This window comes from Pararge aegeria, chromosome Z, assembly GCF_905163445.1.
Source record: "Pararge aegeria chromosome Z, ilParAegt1.1, whole genome shotgun sequence".
NCBI lineage: Eukaryota > Metazoa > Arthropoda > Insecta > Lepidoptera > Nymphalidae > Pararge > Pararge aegeria.
This window is the reverse complement of record NC_053208.1, coordinates 5,181,555-5,202,344: the sequence shown is the minus strand read 5'-3', so window position 1 is coordinate 5,202,344 and position 20,790 is coordinate 5,181,555. Positions and strand designations below refer to the sequence as shown.

At 34.9% G+C, this 20,790-nt stretch overlaps 3 protein-coding genes across 6 annotated transcripts in view; 2 read left to right on the top strand and 1 right to left on the bottom strand.

The window, feature by feature from the left end:
- The first annotated feature begins 851 nt into the window (after window positions 1-851).
- The window catches only part of LOC120635958, a 37,512-nt gene continuing 17,573 nt past the window's right edge, over window positions 852-20,790 (top strand). For all 3 annotated transcript variants that reach the window (XM_039907165.1, XM_039907166.1, XM_039907167.1), the window contains exons 1-6: window positions 852-979; window positions 4,453-4,603; window positions 5,456-5,641; window positions 7,604-7,855; window positions 8,226-8,346; window positions 15,201-15,371. In XM_039907165.1, the coding sequence (XP_039763099.1) occupies window positions 954-979; window positions 4,453-4,603; window positions 5,456-5,641; window positions 7,604-7,855; window positions 8,226-8,346; window positions 15,201-15,371 (907 nt within the window). In that variant the 5' untranslated portion in view covers window positions 852-953. The remainder of the gene's footprint in view (window positions 980-4,452; window positions 4,604-5,455; window positions 5,642-7,603; window positions 7,856-8,225; window positions 8,347-15,200; window positions 15,372-20,790) is intronic.
- Window positions 15,559-19,827, top strand: LOC120635960. The gene is made up of 2 exons (XM_039907170.1): window positions 15,559-15,984; window positions 18,042-19,827. Exons 1-2 carry the CDS (start codon window positions 15,807-15,809, stop codon window positions 18,635-18,637), a joined length of 774 nt encoding a protein of 257 aa, XP_039763104.1. The 5' UTR covers window positions 15,559-15,806; the 3' UTR covers window positions 18,638-19,827.
- LOC120635959 lies at window positions 16,485-20,160 on the bottom strand. 2 transcript variants are annotated; one of them, XR_005659321.1, is made up of 2 exons: window positions 19,699-19,764; window positions 16,485-18,461 (listed from the first exon to the last, which is right to left on the bottom strand). XR_005659321.1 is itself a non-coding variant. In XM_039907169.1 (2 exons), exons 1-2 carry the CDS (start codon window positions 19,989-19,991, stop codon window positions 17,087-17,089), a joined length of 1,212 nt encoding a protein of 403 aa, XP_039763103.1. In that variant the 5' UTR covers window positions 19,992-20,160; the 3' UTR covers window positions 16,485-17,086. The 2 variants fall into 2 exon arrangements, 1 of the variants encoding a protein (XP_039763103.1); XM_039907169.1 differs by having other exon boundaries at window positions 16,485-18,005; window positions 19,699-20,160.

Sequence of the window (20,790 nt, the reverse complement as noted above, 5' to 3'; positions counted from 1 at the left end):
AATCACCCAATTTACTTAATTTTTATAACCTGGATGGAGTTGGTGTGACGATCCGGGGGTGATCAGTTGTCATATTCAAGAGTGGGGTTGGTGCCCGCCGTTGGTTGGCAGTTTGGAGCTGCAGGATGGTCGATAGCACACCGCGACACCAAACCCTTCGTTCATTATATAGTTCTACAGTGTACCTAGTGTTAACAGTGTTAATGGCTGTTATTGTGAAATACCTAGTGTAACTAGTGTGCAATCAATCTTGTAATCAGTTTCTCGTGTTTTATCTGTCCCAGTATCCGCAACCATATCATCAGATCATGATGAAGAACATGCCCACAGTATTGAGACACGTCGGCCCACATAGTTTAATTTTTATAATAATTAATTACTAAGTTTTTCAATATCGAACATGATAATCACTGCACGGTGCAACACTATCTGTGTTACAACCATGCATGCACATTACACACTACATGTGTAACTATTTTTTGACCATAATCTTTTTTTGCCAAAAATTAGTTAGCTATTTATTAAATCAATGCTAGAAAACCAGTGTAGAAAACAAACAGTTTTAAAGGTTCAAGAGTAATTCTACTTGAAAAAAATGTGTTACGTGTTGGTACACGTAACACATTTTTCATAGTATAATAGAAATCAGTGATTTATTATCATATTCAGTAATATGGTATTTATTTATATTAATTTTACCTAACATTACGCAGCAGGAATAAAAACGTTTTTTTCAGGAGTAATTGATGTCACTATATATTTTCTATGACTATGCTCATAGAGTTCTGAGTAATACTCTGTGTAATTTTTTTGATATATCTGTCGGCGTGGACTGTGGATCACTTATGGAGGGTAGCCTCCATAGGATCACTATCATAAACCAGTAAATAAATAATCAATATTCAGTAGTTTGGTATTCAGCTAACTACGGGAACGGGTACGGGAAGACAACAATGGGCAACGAAAACCAACCTCTCGGGTAAGATCTCATCTATCTTAGACCAAGGAAGGTTTTACACTCGTCATACGGTTTTATTTTATGATTTTGATGATATTGGAAACGAGCAATTGCTGAGATTGTTGCCAGCTTTGCCTGGTACGTATCCCACAACTGGAATATGTTTCTGTGACGAACATGAATGTATTTCAGTGTGTTTATCTGTATATTATAAGTATTTATGTATAATATTCATAAAAATATTCACCAGTCACCATTATCGATTACACAAGCTACGACAAGACAACTGGGACAAGATGGCGATGTGTGTATTTATAGCGCAAGCCTACTTGAAAAAAGGAGAGAATGCAATCCATGTCATTAAAAAATCACCAATACCCTTTATTATGACTTACATCAGCTTATACTGACACAGCCCTCCTCAAGAGACTTCCACTTTGTTCCCTTGGATACTATTCTGTGGCATGTCTTGTCCATTTTCTATCCCTCATGTTACTATCGTGTCCCGTGTATCCTTCCAATGTGTCCTGTTAAATTTATATTTTGCTGTTATCTTATTAGTTTTCAATTGTTTCTTGTTACTTGTGCCCAGCTTGTGGGGCACCTGAATCTAATATTGTTTTTAATTTTTACTTTAGTGTCTACCTATAAGTCATTGCCTAAGAAATGGTTGTAGTAGGATTACACAAAGAATTGTGAGATACATATAAAATAAAATTATTACAGCAGTAGGAGGAGAGAAAAATTATAACCCCCTATTTTATCCAACAAGGGATATAATTAACATGTCCACCTGCTAAAGCATGGGAACATGAATTAGGAGAAGTTTACCCCTGTTCATTATTAAGCATATATAATTTGGATATTTTTTCCATTTTTACAACAGTGTTTTGAGAGTTGATAAAGCTGTGAGGAGAGATTAATTTTAGAGCCTCTAAACACTTATAAGATGCTATCTTGATAAAGTTATCATTTAAAATAAGGCCAAACTTCTGCCACTACTTTATCCTCCCTTAGAAAATATTAAAAACAGCATTAACCATGTGATACGCTTACAGCAGCATGCGTGTGCATGGTTAAGAAGTGGCATTATTTTGTGAGTAAATAGCACAAAGGTAAATAAAATATGCCATACTAAAAATCATAATCTAAACTCTTCTATCTATGTATATCTTTTAAATCTGCAAAGGAAAAACCAGGCCACCATACAACTCAAAATAAATAAAGTAAAAACTTGTGCCCTTCATTTCAGAGCTGAAGGTCATCAATTAGAGCATTTATGGGAATCTCATGAGGCTAATTTTCATAGCTGTCTGTAATGGCCAAAACAGTTTAAAAATGTGTTAGGTTTTGGCTTTTTTTGTCAAGAAATTCTCAGTGTTATGCTGGAGTTATTGCATTATCCAGCCGTGTGCCTCGAAGAGAAAGTTAAGCTGTTTGTCCCGATTGATATTCACTCTAACGTGTGGTAATAATTGTTGAAGCCCACAAATACGCATTGGAGCAGTGTGGTGGGTTTATGCTCTAAATCCCTCCTGTGACAGAGTTTTGTGCTCAGCAGTGGGACATTGACTAATGTAATTAATTGGGATGCAGTCATTGTAGGAAATAAACAAAACCATTCTTTATTCAATATTTTATTCCTTTTCATCATCAGTATAATATATTAATATGTCATCTAAAAACTGTGCAGGAGGCGCTATATTTTATTGGTATCTTGTCCAACCTAAATACAATATAATGCTCATGGTGTAAGTACAGCAACCTACTGTTCATTTTCCTACTATACAATTACAATAGTATTGGATTATGGATTCTTTCCCACACATAGCAGTAGGTCTACCTCCCTGCACACTTCAATTACATATGAGCTGTTTGCCTTTACATTTTCCCCATAATAGGAATGACCCTGATTGATTTGGTATGTACCCAATGATATGAGAATTAACTCAATAGATTATATTATTCAAGCATGGTGACTTTAAGGGATCATGACGAGTTAAATTAGTCCTTGAGTTAACTGGGCTTGCTCAAATACAAGACCCTGAATTTGAACGCCACTAAATCCTACAACTAACAATTAACGATATTCACACAATATAGCTAACTGCTAAATGCATGATGCTCACAGGTTCATTTAAATTTTTTTTTAATACAAACATAATATTTGCAGCTCTCTTCTTAAAATGACTATATAGAATCACCTAGTTTCTTGTTATAGCTCAGGAAAATGCTATAAATTGTAGAAAGACTTCTAGTTCTATTGATTGGAATTAAGACCTACGTCAATTTAAATTATGATTAATTGCATAAACACTAAGTCCATTAATAACATACCTATTTTGATTTATTTTTAAGGATTTCCTGAGCATCACTGCGATTTGAGACAGGAGGGTGAAATGTATTAATCAATGCAGCAGCCACTTTAAAATGGGTCTTAAGTTTTTTTAGCCAGTATTAAAAACTCTTAGTGTAAAAGCTTAAAAAACGCGTTCATTTACTGCCACTACAACCCATCTTAATATGGTGACTGTGATGTACGCATCAAAAGTGCCATCTATGGGCGTCCCTGGACAAGCTAGGCCACAAAATGCTTTAATAGGTACTACTACTAACACTTTAAGTGCGGAAGAGTCTATGTAAGATTTGCAGTCAATGATTGCAACTATCTATAATTTCCAAATAATACTGGATGCCTCTGGAAGTAGGAGGGACATCTTTAGTGCTAAAACACATATCTATATATATAAAAATGTTATGTTGGTTTGTGTACGCTTCAAAAACTCAAAAAGTTCTGCAATTATGGGGCTGAAATTTTAGCATGATATATAATACGCATCAAGGATTGTTTTCATCTATTTTCTCAACCATTCAATCACAAATGTGCTACAGCGAAGCGTGGCATCTCCAAAAAGAAAAATATACCACTTTACACTAAAATAAAACAAAAACAAAGGCATTATCCAGAAAAAACTAAAAGTAAATTAAATGGTCCATATTCTAAATTACCACTCCACAAGCAAAGTCCATACGCAATATCAATAAAAGTATTTAACCATCCGCCCCATTTTAAATAGAACACTGAAAATTAAAATAAATTTTATGAAATATTTAAAAAATACATGTGATTAAGCAATTCTTTAGTCAATAAATATTTTTTTTTTTTACATAGCATCCCTAATAAAATCGATTTCTTTATACTTATAATGGCTGCATTAAAACTAAGCTTAGATACATTAAAATGTATTTTAAATCGCGTAATATAAATGTAACATTATGGTTTTTGCTAAGTAATAAATTGAAATTAAATTATATAACATTTCTAGCATTGTCAGATAGAGGGGCCGAGGTTAAGTGGCAAAATAATCAGGTTGCTACCGAAACAGTGATGCAGATTCAAATCCCACTTGATAACTAATTTCAAAATTAAATATATTTGCTGTACACGTTTTCTGGCATATTCTAAAAATTCTAAACCAAACTGTCTTTATCAGGTTTATGCCCGAACTGGACGATGACTTTTTCACTAACCGCGTCGTAGAGAGACCATTGCGTGACAGGTCCCGAAACTCTGGAACATCCAGTGATTCGGAAGACGATGTGCCCGATGCGAGCTGGGATGCAATTATTGCAAACTATATAAAGGTAAGTCAGGTGATGCGCTGTGTGGTGATGGCATATCAGAATACAGTTGTAACCACCCCTCCTCTTCCCGCGGTTGTTGTGCGACGCTGCCAAGGGAATATAATGGAAATCTAGCAGCAGGTTCCTCTGTTCTGCTATAATCTTCTGTGATCACCAACCCATCCAGCCCGGTGATCATGGACCAAACACCCCCCCAAGTTTGATTTTGTTTTTTGATGTGGCATTAAATTTAGTTGTAGTTCTAAAAAAATTAAAGTACTTACTATCGCTAAGCCTTGAATGAAAGGTTTGCTGCCGTCCTCTGAGGAGTTCTGCCCTCTATCTCCAACCACAGTTTGGGCAAAATTAAACACATATTATAACCTCTATAGTACAAAAATAATTATTTAAATCGGTTATAATTTGTCGGAGTTATGGTATAAATCGTCAAACACTTTAATCCCTTCTCCCAAAGAAACCGAGCTTAATGTCGGGATAAAAAGTATTCTATATTACTACTAACACTTCCAAGAATATGTGTACAAAGTTTCATGAGTATCGGTTAAGTAGTTTTTACGAAAGCGTAACAAACAAACTTACATGTACATTTATTATATTAGTAAGATTGGTCCCATGCAAATCTATTATATACTACCAAAAGAATGTCTTAAATAGGCCTATAGGAAGCACTTTTAAAGCAAACATACGAAATTTACTATTTACGTGGTAATTTAAATAATTTTTAAATTCAGTAATTTAAAAATCCCAAAGCTGCCCGGGCCTACGAATTACGATAATGTAAATAAAAAAAATAATAATTAGATAATTACGTAAATAACATTGATAATTCTGACAATAATTTATTATTCACAGGAAAGAAGAGAAGCTCGTATTTATGTGCCGTGCCTCTACCAAAAGGCTCCGCCATACCCCAAGCTGTCAGCCATCAACTCAAAGGAACAGTTCCGGTGCTTGAAAGTGCTCTGCTATGAGAACCCTCACATACTGCCCGGGAAGAGTATACCGCCACCATCCAACAAGGATCGAAAGTTTTTCGAGGTAATACATTTACTAGCTTACACGTAAAAAAAATTACCGTCTATTAGTTCAGTGGATCGAAACCCTGCTTTCTGAGTCCAAGGCTTGATGAAGGTTTGATTCCCACAACTGGATGGTGTTTGTCTGATGAACATTAATGTTTTTCAGTGTCTATATCTGTATTATAAATATTTATGTTTATTATTCATAAAAAATATTCATCAGTTTTAGAATTTTGGGGCTAGATGGCGATGGGTGTATTGTCTCGGTACATCCTTACTATCCTTATGCGTACTTCCTTACTAACATTATAACCGTCAATGTAAGTTTGCTTGTTACGCTTTCACGCAAAAACTACGTAACCGTCCTCATGAAACTTTGTACACATATTTTTGGAAGTGTTAGAAGTAATATAGGATACTTTTTATTCTGACATTAAGCTCGGTTCCTTTGGGAGAGGGGATGAGTGTTTGAAGATTTTACACCATAACTCCGACAAATAATAACCGATTTAAATAATTATTTTGGTACTTTAGAGGTTATAATATGTGATTAATTTTGCCCAAACTGTGGTTGGAGATAGAGGGCAGAACTCCTCAGCAGACAGCAGCAAACCCCTCATTTAAGGCTTAGCGATATTGAATACTTTAATTTTTTTTAGATCTACAACTAAATTTAATGCCACATCAAAAAACAAAATCAAACGCGAAGTCGCGGGCACCAGCTAGTTTAGTATAATATGCAGGTAACGCTGCATAAAAAATCTCTTGAACCATCACATCTATCGCTGACATGCTATAGGAAGAAAAGATAATCTGCTTGTTTTCTGCTGCTAGTTTAAATGGTAATGTTTAGTAGTAGAGTCCCAGGGAAGTACTACCGCTTTGCTTATCACTGCCGCCGAGCAGCATTGTTGCGATCAGAAGAGTGTGGTTTTGACATCTTGGAGATGTCTGTTAAAAAGTTTAAAGTTTGTATTAAACGTAAGCTTTTAGAAAAGTCCTATTATAGTATAAAGGACTGCGTAATCGATAAAAGAGCTTGGGTGTGAGTTATTGCTCTAACCTCTTATAATAATTTTAAATGACAATGTGAGATGGTGATAACAAAAAATTAACATCCGGCTAAGTTTGTTGTGGTCTTATTCTTAGACAAGGAAGCATTTGGAACCTTCGTAGCTTTAGTTTTAAGTTCACGAATATGGTTATCGCCATAATCTCACTACCGTGTACTTCTCATGTAATGTACGTATATAAACTGCCACCTATGGACTTACTTGCCTTTTCGAATAAGGATATTTTTGACTTTGTATTCCCGTGTATTTACAAGCTCATGTGCTTGACAACTACGCGTCGTGTACAATGACAATTTCCCAACGACAAGACAAGTTGGTCGGAAACCAGCAATGTCTTATCAGATAACCCATATATGTAACTATCTATTTACGGTAGGGGATTATGCGGCAGGATTGTCTAAACTCAACGTGACTGGTTTTTATTTTGAAAATTTTACATGTCAGAAATTATACGCTGACGAAGTCGCGGGCAACCGCTTGTTTAGCAGGGTTTAAAGATTTCTAGTAACAACACCAGATGACTCTTGGAACATTTCAATTTTCTCTTAATAGGCTCCACAATTACCACTTGTTTCACAAAAGTTAAACAAAACTTTTTTCTTACTTCACTTCGCTCTCAGAGGCGACTGCCTCAGTCGCGTTAGATGCCCGCTTTTATACCACTTCGGAGGTCTAGAACCGTCTATACTCGGAAATCTTAAACAAAAGGAACGATAAAGGAGCGTTCTAGAAACGTTTCTAGTTATGTTTCTAACGTTTCTATCAACGGAATTAATTTATTGTTGCGTAGGTATTCGGTACAAACACGGTAAATAACTACACGTTACGTTGTCTCGCGCGATTATGAACTTTATGTGCTCAGTAATAAGGTTCTTTGTATCGATATTAATGTTTCGTCTGTCTGCCAGGCATTGAAAACACGATATGAGAACGAGCAAAAGGAGTTCATCGCATGGGCAAAAGAACTGTGGACCAACAACCACTGCGTCCGGGCCTTGCACCCCAAGCCTGAGGTCGAGAAGGTGTACGAAGCGATTTTTAAGATGCGAGCTTTTGAGATGAGATCGTTCCCCAAGACGTACGAGAGGGTCGCACTGTTATCGCTGGAGAAGAAGAACAGCAACGCCTTTGAAATGATCTTGGATAAGGAAATCATAACGGTAAGTTTCTTCTACAGATGACGTCACGATCATGCCCCACGCCCAGCACGGCTATCATGGACAGAAGACAATAATCTCCCCGGGGAAAGAATAAAAATTTATCTTCTCCCACAGCTTTATCAAATCCCAGAGAATCTGCGCACAAGTGGAAATAATATCCAAATAATATATGTGTAATAAAGGACGTAAACTTCTCCTATACCATGTTCCCGTTCAATTTTTGTGTCGTGCCTGTGCTGCAGGATCTTGGATTCCTTAAAAGAGCCAATTTCGAGCAATGGATGTCCAGTGGTCGGCGTTAATGATTATGTCCTGCGATATGACGAATGCAACGAATGTTATTGTTTAAACTCCTCTCATTGTTTCACAGGTGGACATACAATCATTACCTCAGTTAGAGCGCAGGCTGATCAGAAAGAAGACTTGCATCATAAAGACGTACAGTTTACCCGAGCCGTGCACCAAGCATCCCTGCAGATTCATATTGCCATGTAAGTTTATATGTCCCTCCTCTCACCCCTAAACTTCTGAAAAAATCTGCCTGCTGCAACCCGTAACGTAATTCCTTTTCCATATTTAATTGTCGTCTAAAACAGTGGATATTATTTATTTTCGAATGACAGCAGTGATGGGCTATGGCTTAAACTTCGGCTTTCCTCTCGGGGAGCCCGAGTTCAATCCCTTGTAACTTTCGGAGCTATGTGCGTTTTTTCTCGCGCTTGCTAGAACAGTAATAGAAAACTACGTCTATGACTTATAGTTCTACATAATGTTTTTATAGGCGCAGCCTACTAATTCACTATTGGTTTAGCGTGTTGGACTACGGCCTGAACTTTTCTCAATTCTTAAAGGAGACCTCTGTAGTAAGCCGGTAATGACGATTATCCTCGACTTTAATAGCCATGCAATGTGTTCGAAACAAACAAAAGAACTTTAAATGAAAATCCTTGTTAAAGAAAACAAAAAAATATTTACATACTACAACTATATTTACATCTAGCCCCAAAATTAGCTTGGCTTGTGTTTTGGGTACTAAGAGAGCTGATGAATGCCAGGCTTGTGAATTTTATTTACTACAGCATTATGTCCTAAAATATATTATTATGGGGTAATAATGCTGCTGATATTGATTCTATTTTTGTACTGCAGAAGACGCTGTACGTGCAATGCATACAATGGGCCCAAGAGAGTCTTTAATAGATACATTGAAATAAGTTAAAATAATCAACACATATCGTCACCTGCAGGTTCAATTGGGGTAACCGACAAAACACGTAAAATGAGTTAAGTATACAGTTTTTTTAAGATTTTTCTGCTCTTTCGAATGTTATATTTAAAAAAACTCGATCTTTTAAAAATATGCAGATACCTTACTTTTTTTGGATATGTACTTTTCACATTTCTATTAAAATTTTGAGGTAATAAACATTTGATTCATTTTTGCCGGTTAAATTCGTGTATTTTTATAATGGTAGTAAATAAAGTATTTACAAATGCATGTAACCGAAAAAACATTGCTTTTACATTTTTATTTAAGATGAATAAAGAAATTCCCTACGGATACACCAAAATATTATCTGCACTATCCGATTAAATGTCACTAAACTTATTTTACCTTACTATTAATTCATTACTTCCAACGTTACACCAATTGGGCCCAAACTATAGTGACAGTTACACCAATTTGCAGGTAAGTAAGTTAATAAGTTTGCCCTTTACCCTGTTTTACTAAATATATCTGTTCAGAATACCTACCTACACCAATGATGGCTGGTTGTAAGTAAAGCGCCACACGAGCCAAGCGGCACTTCGGCATTTGTCTCCCTCACACGCAATGAGTGTGAAGGAGACAAATGACATTATTTACAACAGGCGCGCACGCTTTTTGGTGTTAGTGGCGCGATTAGTTGGCGCTGACTTGTTTTTCGGTGTAGTTGTTTGTTACCGGTGTGCAAAATGGAAAAATTTAATAATTTAAAACAATTACTGCAGCGTAAACAGGAATTGATAAGAATAAAGGCAGAAATAGAAAGGTAAGTTCTTAATATTTCAAGATTGAAACTATTAATATTGTAATTATTAACGTCGTGTGTTCTTGTAAGGGTTGGGTACAACAATTATCTAGGTATCCGTATTATGGACATAGATAATTAATGATAGTTAAATTGGTAAATCCCTATTAATATCCATCAAACATAGTTACTTACTTACCCCGGCCGGGATTCAAATCTGGAAGACTTTACACTTATGCAGACCATTTAAATTAATGGTAGATTATAAAAAACATCAGAGTACCGTTATTAAATATTTTCACACGATTTTATTTAGAAATAATATTTTAAAATACAAACCTAATCAGTCGCTTCCAAAATCAGTCCCTGGAATCTGATTATTGACTCCGAAATCCTACCTATCTGGGTATTTTTAATACGTTAACATTACAGTAATTTTTATCCAGTACTGCTAGAAGTTGTAAGGACTGTTCTCTGAGAGTAATCGATATTGTTTGTTGTCTAACTAATAAAAATAGGTACGAAGAGCGATCAACAAGTTTCCGGTAATCAATAATTATTTTTAAATAATATTTGAAGGTACTCGTATTTAGAACATGAAAAAAGAGCTCGCTATGCCAAAATAAATTACATTATTTATTTCCCTTATTTTCAGATCCGAATCTGTAAAAAACCATAAGGAATACTCGTACTCCCAAAACTCGTCAGCTGATATAATTGATCAAAGTGATACAGAATGTATAAAACTCGACGTGCAGTCATTTTTAGCAAAAAAGTAAGTATACTTGCTTCAAATTCAATAAGCTAATGGCTCCCAACACATTAATATTAAAAAATACGTGGTCCTTATTTGATTAACTCAAATGTTTTTTCGCTTTCAGATCCCATAATTCTCGTGACTCAATTGAGAGCAATTTGAACTCGTCAGCTACAGATATTATTGTAGATATCAATGAATCAGATATTTCAACATTTCAGTCATATGATACTGTGGAAATTAAAAAACAAAAGGAAGCAGTTGTGAATTATAGTAGTAGTGACAGCAGCAATATTCTTAACACGTCAACTCTATGTCTAGAAATGTCTCACTCATTTTTTAATGATTCTAATAATAGTGATCTCGTTAAGAGTAATAATATACCCGAGTCATCTGAAACAGAAAAGAAAATTAACATTGTTTCTGTTGAAAACGTTGATAATATTTTGACTGCTAAACTCAATGAAAAGAAATACTGTGAACTTTATTCAAATGACAGTGTAAAACGTTGTAACAAAAACGATGTGTTGCCCTTAAAAGAAACAAAAAAATATTCACAAAATGTTAATCAAATAGTGACCTTTAATGAATGTTCGAACATACCTAATACATCATTCTGCAAACTTGGTTTGGATATCTCTAAATCTGCCTGCGCCCCCGTTATGGCTTTTGATTTACCTACATCTCAGTCCACAGATATTGCACCTTTAGATACAGTATCTCCAACCTCTTACACTGATATTAAGGCTTTGGCTCTACCTGTGTCTTCTTGCACTGCCATTGAGATTGAGACTTTGTGCACAGACCATGCAACTCCTCGCGGTGATAACAAAGCTTTGGGTCTTCATTCATCTCCCTCATTGTTAGACTTTGTACCGACAACTTCTTGTGCAGACATTATGTACATGGACATACCTAAAGCTCACTCTCCAGATATTTCAGTGCTGGATATAGTCCCTGCAACTTCCTGTACAGATGGTATGAATGTGGACTCACCTGTATCTCTTGCTGCAGATATCCCAGTACAGGTTATAGTACCTGAAACTGCCTGTGATGAAATATCGGACTCATCTTCCTTAAAAAAATTAGGAACATTGAACTTACCTACTCCTTCTAGTAGCAATACAAATAAAAATCGAATGCCTGATATTAAAAAATCTCGCAAAAGAAAATGTATACAGGAACTCCCTAAGTTAAAAAAAGAACACATTGATTTTATATCAGACGATGAATGTTATGACAAACTTAATGTTGCTCAAGGCGAAGATTTTTCCTCTGGAAGCTCAGATCTATGGTCCGGCAAAGAAAGCGATAACATGTCGTCATCTAACTCTGAAAATGACCCAAAACATACTAAACCTACAAATAAGAGAAAGAAATTACAAAAGAAAAGAAATATTGACAAACCATTGGAAGGAACTGTACAATTTAAGAAAAGAAAAGTGGAAAATAAAAGGAAGATTAGGAGAATGAAACGAGAAAAAGGTGACAGTTATGAGACTTCGTCTGGAAAGCTTGTAGAGAAAAAAACATTAAAGGCAAATCCCTGCGAGCCTACAAAATGTCCCAGGAATTGTTTTGAAATCACCGAGGAAAGGAGACAAAGTATTTTTGATTATTTTTGGAATTTGAATTCTCAAAGAAAAAAAGATTGGCTGGTACAATGTGCCTTACGAGTTCCGGTTAATAGACCAAAAAAAGGCGTGATCGACAGCAAAAGAAAGTTTACTTACGAATACTACATAAATGAAGGCGAGGGCAGAAGACAGGTGTGTCAAAAATTTATACTAAAAACCTTAGATATTGGACAAAATTATTTACTTTATACTATAGGTAATGTTCAAGAAGGACTTTCTCAAGCAGAAAGTCGAAAGAAATCGAGCAATCCAAAGTATGATGAGTCTGTGATAGCTTCAGCAAAGCACTACATTGAATCTCTTCCATATCTTCCTTCACATTATTGTCGGAAAAAATCAAGCAAATTATATTTACCACAAGAGTATAAGAATACAACTAACCTTTATCGTTTATACAAAAAAAAATGCGAAGAAAATCAGGAAAACTATCTAGGTGAGCGAAAATTCAAAGATTTTTTCAAAACGGAATACAACAATGTTACTGTCCACGTACCAAAGAAAGATAAATGCAAAATTTGTACCAAATACGAAAACGATCATAATGAAAATAAAGTCAATATGGATTCCGAAATTATTAAGGCTCACATCGAAGAAAAAGAAGCAACATACGAACGATTCAAATGTCATCAAAGTTTGCATCTGATAGACAAGGAGACTATAGTATCAAGCTTTGATTTACAGAAGGTTTTGAATACACCCCATGGTGATAACATCTTACTTTACTACACGCGAAAATTTACAGTTTTCAACTTTACGATTTATGAAAGCTCCACTCAAAATGGTTTTTGTTACACATGGGGTGAATGTGATGGGAAACGAGGCGCAAAAGAGATAGGTTCTTGTATTTATAAGTATCTGCAAAATGTTGACGAAAGAGGAATAAAAAAAGTTATCTTTTATTGCGATTGTTGTAGCGGACAAAATCGTAATAAAACCATACTTTCGATTTTTAAAGGTTTTTTGACGGTATCTAAAAATATTGAAGTCATTCAAATTAATTACCTGCTACCGGGACATAGCTATATGCCTGTAGATAGCATGCACTCTGTAATAGAACGTGAAGTAAGAAAAATAATTGTTTGGAGCCCTACACAATGGTCAAGTTATATAGAATCGGCCCGGAAAAATCCTCGTCCTTACAATGTAAACGTTCTTGAATTTACTGATTTTATCGACTGGGACACAGTGACGCAGGAATGCTTTTCTAATTGTACAAAGGAATTAAATACATCGAAAATTAGAATTGCTACAATGAAGAAAAAGGATGTAAACACGTTTACAACTAAACATTCTATGAAACCTGATGCGACCACTCATGAAATTAAATTATTTGATAATTATTTTAAGCCAAAAGGAAAGGGTGTAATAAAAGGAAAGGGTAAAGGAAAAGGGAAAGGAAAATTGAAGGAAAAGGATACTGCACCATCAGCTTCTAATGAGACGTTAGAAATAAAATTAAAAAAGGAATTCCAACAATTGAAACCCCTTTATAAAAAAAGATTGGCCATATCAGAAATCAAATATAAAGATTTGACAAAGCTATGCAATGATGGTGTTATCCCTAGCAGATATCATGGGGATTTTACTAATCTACCCTATGCTAAGAAAATACAAGACACACTCAATCAAACGGACGAAGATGACTCCTCTGTTGACTCTGTCTAGCCAGTTGATTACTTTGGTTACTATTTTTTTAGATTTTTGTTGATGTTTCGCAATAAATATAGTGTTGATTAAAAGAGGTTTTTATTTCATTATAAATCTTAATTCTTATTACAAAATTAACATTATTAGGATCTAAGAAAAATTAGTGTAAAAAGCAACAGGTTTTTATTTTGTTCTTCTCTACATTTTTATAAACTTTAAAATAGACAATTTAACTAAAATAGACAGTAACCTGTTACACATATAGGCTCTTACATTAAAACGATTAAATCATATTTTGATTTACAACTGTCTTTACATCATTTTGACCTGAATTGTTTTAAAGTTTTTATGCTGAATGTAGCGTAACTGTCAATAGTATAAAAAAAAATTGGTGTAACTGAAATTTATTTTCTATTATAGAGTTTCTTTGGATATTATTTACATTTTAGCCAGAAATTCACCGTATTCTAAGCATTTTTATAAAAGAAAATGAAAAAAAGGTAGTATAGAAAAAAAGTTATGATCGATTAAAGACGAAAAAAAACATTAAATGCTTCTCCTGCAACATTGTGTTTTGTCAGTTACCCCAATTGAACCTGCAGGTAGCGATATTTGAAAATTTAATTTATGTATATAAAAATATAACAAAATTACAAAAGAAAGTCGACTGACACAAGATCAATATTAGAAGTAAAAATAAACTTTTAGTGCAGTTTGCTAGGCTACATAAAACTAGAAATTCATTCTAGGGGCATACCATTTAATAACAAATTACCAGAAAACCTTTGCTATGTCTCTTAAAAAGTTCAAATATGTAACGTAAGCTCATCGAAAAATCCAAATATTAAGGAATGATAAAAAAAGTTGCGTATGAATTTCGATGAACGTCATCATAGCTAAATAAAGTTTTTTTTTTTTTTACCAGAAAACAATTAATAACCCCGGCTAAGTTTGTTAAGAGTTGTTCTAGCTTTAGTTTGTTTTACATGTGTGTTTGTTGTACGCTGTATAAGTGCCTGTAATAGGTCTACATGAATAAAACATTTTACAATTGAACTTTGAATTTGATAAGAGGGTAAAGAAGATAATAATATTATATATAGATATATTGACGACCTCCCTGACGTGGTACGCTCTGAAGTCTTATAAGTTGGAAGTCCCTGGATCGGTCGGTTCGATTAGGGATATGGATTTAATAAAACCGCCTACCCCTAACAGGTTAGCCCGCTACCATCTTAGACTGCATATTCACTTACCAGCAAGTGAGAAGTTGAATAAAAATAAATTTGCAGATTTAAATTCGGTATCGACCCTGCTGCTGACCGACATTCACGAGTATCTAGCCGATTTCGGGTACGAGAATAAAGCACAGTACGTGGTGAGTGAGGACGCGCTGCAGTGCCTGTTGGAGTGGAACCGGCCCTGGGAAATCCCTGTGACAGTGCACCGCATTTTTGAACTCGGTAAATATTTAAAGCTCATTTGAAAGGGGTACTAAGCCCAAGGGGTACAAGTAAGAATAAATTTCAATGCAATGTACTGGGCTACACAATATTAATAATTCGTTTAAAGAAAATTGACCTCTGTAAATATATAAAGCTACTTTGAGAGGGGTACTAAGCCCCAAGTAAGGTACAAGTAAGGGTATAAACTGCGTTAAGCGTGCCTCTCGCGTGTCCATACAAAAACGACCCGCGCGTGCCCATGCGCGTGCACACGCTCGTGAGCCCGTCGCGTGATACTTCCGTGCAATGGGGCACGCATGCACGCGACGTGATCACGCATCACGTTGGACGGGTCCACGCGCGAAGCCCGCTAGCGGGTGCACGCGCGTGCTTGTTCAGTTGACAGCGCTATCTCGAACCGACCGCACGCGCGTGCCCGGCCCATAACAAAAAATGACAAATTTTGATACAGAAAGGGTAATTGTTGAAGTTCAGTGTCGTCCTGCCATATGGGACCAATCAAGCGAAATATTTAAAGACCGGGACGCTAAATCAAAAGCATGGCTAGACATTTGTAAAGTACTGTTTGAAAATTTTGATGACTGGAGTGAAGCAGAAAAAAACATACAAGGTAAGTACCTACACTCTTTTTTTATTTTATAATAACGTAGGTTAGGTAAACTATTCTTTGCGCCTAATTTTTATTTTTAATAATCTATGCAATTAGTTATATATAATTAGTTATTTCAATTGTATTTGTGTCAATTAAATGTTTTCAACAATTAATCCAACTATAAAATTAAAACTCGGAATATTTACAATAATTTACCTATGTAAATATAAAATCATGCTTATATTCAAAACTAGTGCAGAGATACTGCGTATTTCTGAACATTGTGAAATTCGTGTGAACAATGTCCCATAATATTGGTATGGTTTTATATAATTATTGCTCGATAAATTCCAAAGTTCTTTCTTTCGGCCACGCGGTCGCCGCCATTTTGCGCGTCACGAGACAACCAGTATGTTCACGACTGCGAGCTTCACACTACTTCACACTATCGGTGTATTTAGGGTTCAAAATCATTTTAGGGCAGAAACAGTGGATCGGTAGGTAAATAAATAAAACAATTATCAACTAAAATATTTATTATATTGGTTTTAGAATTGGGCTAGTAACTTTGTAAAATAAGCGTGCGTTTTGTAGTTTTGTAGGTTTTTCTTTGACATCTCTCAACTTTAGTTTACAACAATCTAAGTTATTTGGTTACATCCTATGATTTTATATAACTAGATTAGTTATACGCCCGCTTTCAAAGGCAAGAGCAATGGAAGGTAATTGCCTACCATGCAGTTAGTCACGCTCCAATCGGTGTCGCGTCTACATGTGTTTGAGTACCAATAATATTTTAGTAAAAAAGATGCCTACTTGTGTTTTTAGACACTGTACAAACTACACATCACTGGATGTGTAATGAAAGAAAAAAAGTTTCATTTTATGCGTAATTACATAACATTTTACCTATTTAATGTAAGAATACTGAATTTCTTATAATTTTCGACTGTCATGGCGGCGCAACTGGTTACATCCGATGAATTTAACAAATAAAATCATTAGGTATAAAATGTCTGCTATGCTGCTGTCAAAATATGCCTGCTATGTTAATAAAAAATGTGTGGTAAAAAACCGTGAAAATTCAATTATTGAATGTACATAAATTATAAAAAAGCCTTCAATAAATACTGCGATCTTGCCATGACAGCTGTCCGTCTGCAACGAAATAATCTGCGAAGCTATCGCGTAATGTATACGAATCTCTGTGGGTATTTCCAATTAACCCCCGAACTGAACGTATATGGTCTGGTATAATGACAATATCATGAAAGTCATTAATTTGACTTCTTGATCTTATAAAATTATGCAAAATACAAATTGTTTTAAGAAAACAAATTGCTTTGTCTTTTCCAACGTTCAATGGACGATGGAGTATGCGAAATTTATTAGCCATGATACCAAATGTACACTCAATATAACGTCGCGCTCTCGTTAACCTATAATTGAATATTTTTTTTTTGTAGTTTAAATCGAGAGCTCGAGCATATGGCCGCATGACATGGCTAGATAACCCAAATGCTTCATCTCCTACAATAATATAGGGCAAAGCTGCGGTTGCAGCAATGTTGGTTGGTTTATCATTGTGTATTACGGGCAATGCTTTGGCAGGAGGAATATCTATTAAGTCATTGTTGATTTGTTCGTACAATCGGCTTTGTGTGAAAATTGCGGAGTCAGATTCTTTACCCTGCACTCCCACGTTTATATAGGTAAACTCATAGTTGGCGTTACACATTGCAAGCAGTACAATAGAATAGTAATGCTTATAGTTGTAATAGAGGGAACCACTATGTGGAGGTCTTATAATGCGTATATGTTTTCCGTCTATTGCACCTATGCAGTTAGGAAACTGGGCTTGCGTTAAAAAACCTTTTTCAGTCTCTACCCATAGCGCACGGGAAAATTTTGGTATACATTCTTCCTTTAACCTTTCAATTATAATTTGACAAACTTCTGTTACTATTTTTCTGACCGTGGTTAGTCCTGTCTGATACGCCAGATGAATATCGACGAAGGTATGTCCACTAACTAAATATCTGTAATAAAATAAAATACCTGTGTTATTGTTTCAGTGAAAAAGCTGCAGCAAAGATGGAAAACTGCAAGAGACACTTATATAAGAGTGAGGTCTACTAAAAAAAAACTTAAATCAGGCTCCGGTTCCAGGGCAAATAAAACATACGTTTACTATAACATGCTGTCATTTTTAGATTCAAACTCGAATACTCAAGGAGAAGAATCGGCAGACAATTTTAATCAGTCAGTAGAGCAAAACGCGTCACCGAGAACTTCACAAAATAATACGATTATTGAAGAAGATTTGATTAATGTACCTAGCACCAGCTCCAGCGTTACCAAAGAAACACGATCTTCCAAGAAACGTAAGTGCGAATCGCCAACTGATTTCGAATTAGAGTTGTTAAATTACGTGAAGAATAACACTGCAGATAATATGGACGAAGACTTGAATTTTTTTAAGTCATTATTACCAACTGTAAAAAAATTGAGTTGCTTTAAAAAATTATTATTTCGTACGAAAGTATTACAAGCTTTAATTGATATTGAAAAAGAAATGATTATTACCATTGATGACCTTTCATTAACGCAAAATACGGTAACGAATGATTTAGAATCCTTAAATGTAAGATCAGATACGAACAATGAATAAATAGGTAACAAGAAAGACTTTGAAGATTTGATTAAGACTGTTTAATTATTAAGAACAAAAGAAAGAGAAGAACATGAAGAACTATTTAAGTTAGTAAAAAGCGCAATTTTATATTTATATTTTTCTGGTCTCATGTGCAATTATTATGATATACAAGGGCATTCGCCAAAAGTTTACAAGCCTTGAGGTGTCATGTTCATAAGGAAAGAAACGGGGTCGATTCGGACACTTTTATCTTAAACCCTATTTTGGGGTCAAATAAAAAAGTGTATCAATAGACCCCTTTTTTACTTAATGGACCTTTTTTTTGAACCTACTCATAACATTGCTCCTTCATATGTCCTCTTCTTAAATTTAATCTTTTATGTAGTAAACTGTGATTATGATTGTGATGATAAATAAGAATTTAAAATAATATTAGTACCCGATCTAGTAATAGAAGGGAATAATTAATAAGGGAAATATTCATATGTAAAAACTTGCAATCAATATGCGTCATTATAATTAATACTTTGTAAGGTAGGTATATTATTATAATTAAGACATTTAGACTTATTGTACTGTTTTAACTGTTATTGTGTTTTTTTATTTTAAACTTGAACCTGTGATTTTATTAGTGTATTTCAAATGAATAATCAATGACTAATTGTAACGTAGCGTTTATGCAAGACACTGTGATGACTGTTGTGATTAAGTATATAAAAAAATAAGTGAATAAGTAGGTATAGATAAAAAAAAACGAAAAAGATAAAACTGTGTAATTTAGAAATAACAAAATATAATTAATAAATATAAGAAACTGTGATTAATATGATGATTAATAAGTGTGCGGTTATGTGTTTCGGTCCGTGAACCACATCAAGAAAAACATTTTAAGCCATATTCAGGTGTCACTGCCGAAACAATAAGAACTTCTTCTTCTTTCTTGCTTGATGTGGCTAAACAGTAATGTGACTTACATAAATTGGCAAAAAATATGAGTGTTCTAAACTTTTGTTAAATAATGACTGTTTTTTTACATGAATAAAGATGATTATTAATATCGAAATGTCTTTACTTACCGCAATGTCATTGCAAATCGTTCCATTGGTGATACGATTGACGTAGATTTCAATCGTAGATTGTTAGTCTTCAAATAGGGCTCCAGTTTTGAATATAATTCATCATAGACTTGTAATGAAACTTTAAAATATTTGAAAAAAAACCTTTCATTTTTTCTTAATATACCAAACTTCACCACGAATTCCCCGCACAGTAACCTAGATTCAACGAACGGGCTTACTGGCTGGCGTCTTTTTTTGGCAATTCGTCGTCGCCGTCGTCTTGATAAATAATACAACATTAATTTATCCATTATTACTTATTCGACTGTACACCTCCAACGTCAAAATTGTACTGAGAAAACTGCGTACGCGGATGCACGCGCCGATGCCCGCGCATAAGCACGCGAACGTGCTCACGTGCGTGCACCAGAAGCGTGGCCCGCGACGTGCTCACGTGCGTGCACACGCTTAACGCAGTTTATGCCCTAAGAATACATTTCAGTGCAATGTACTGGGCTACATAAAACTAATAATTCGTTTAAAGAAAATTGCGTACAATTTAAAAAAAAACAACGAGTTGACATTTTGGCGAAGTCTTCTAAAAGTACAAAGTTTGTATTAAAAGTAGGCTCTTAGGAAAGTCTAGTTAGTACAATGGATTAATAAACGATAAAAAGCTTGGGTGTGAATTATCGTTTACGTTGTCATGAAAATAATTTACACCAGAGACCTGAGCAATAATTCACACCGCAACATATTGTCCGTTTTCACTAAAGACGTACAAGGTAATGCCTAAATAATTAATCCCTAATCTAACGAGATTCCTAAGCATTCACAAACGTTCAACAATTGTTATCATCTAAGAGTTGGTGAAATGTTTTTTCTCTACTCATTACCCAAATCATAAGTTCAACTGAAATGACAAGAATAAATCATGCCTGTTTTCTCTTCACCTAGGAAACGCTTAAAACGGGTGCTTTATGAGTAGGGTAATGCGAAAAACGCTTCACCAACTCTTAGATAACGACTTACGACGTTAGGTCCCATCTTAAGTTACGACACCTATTCGGCGGTGCATAATGTTTAGGGAACTCATCAACTGACACTTGA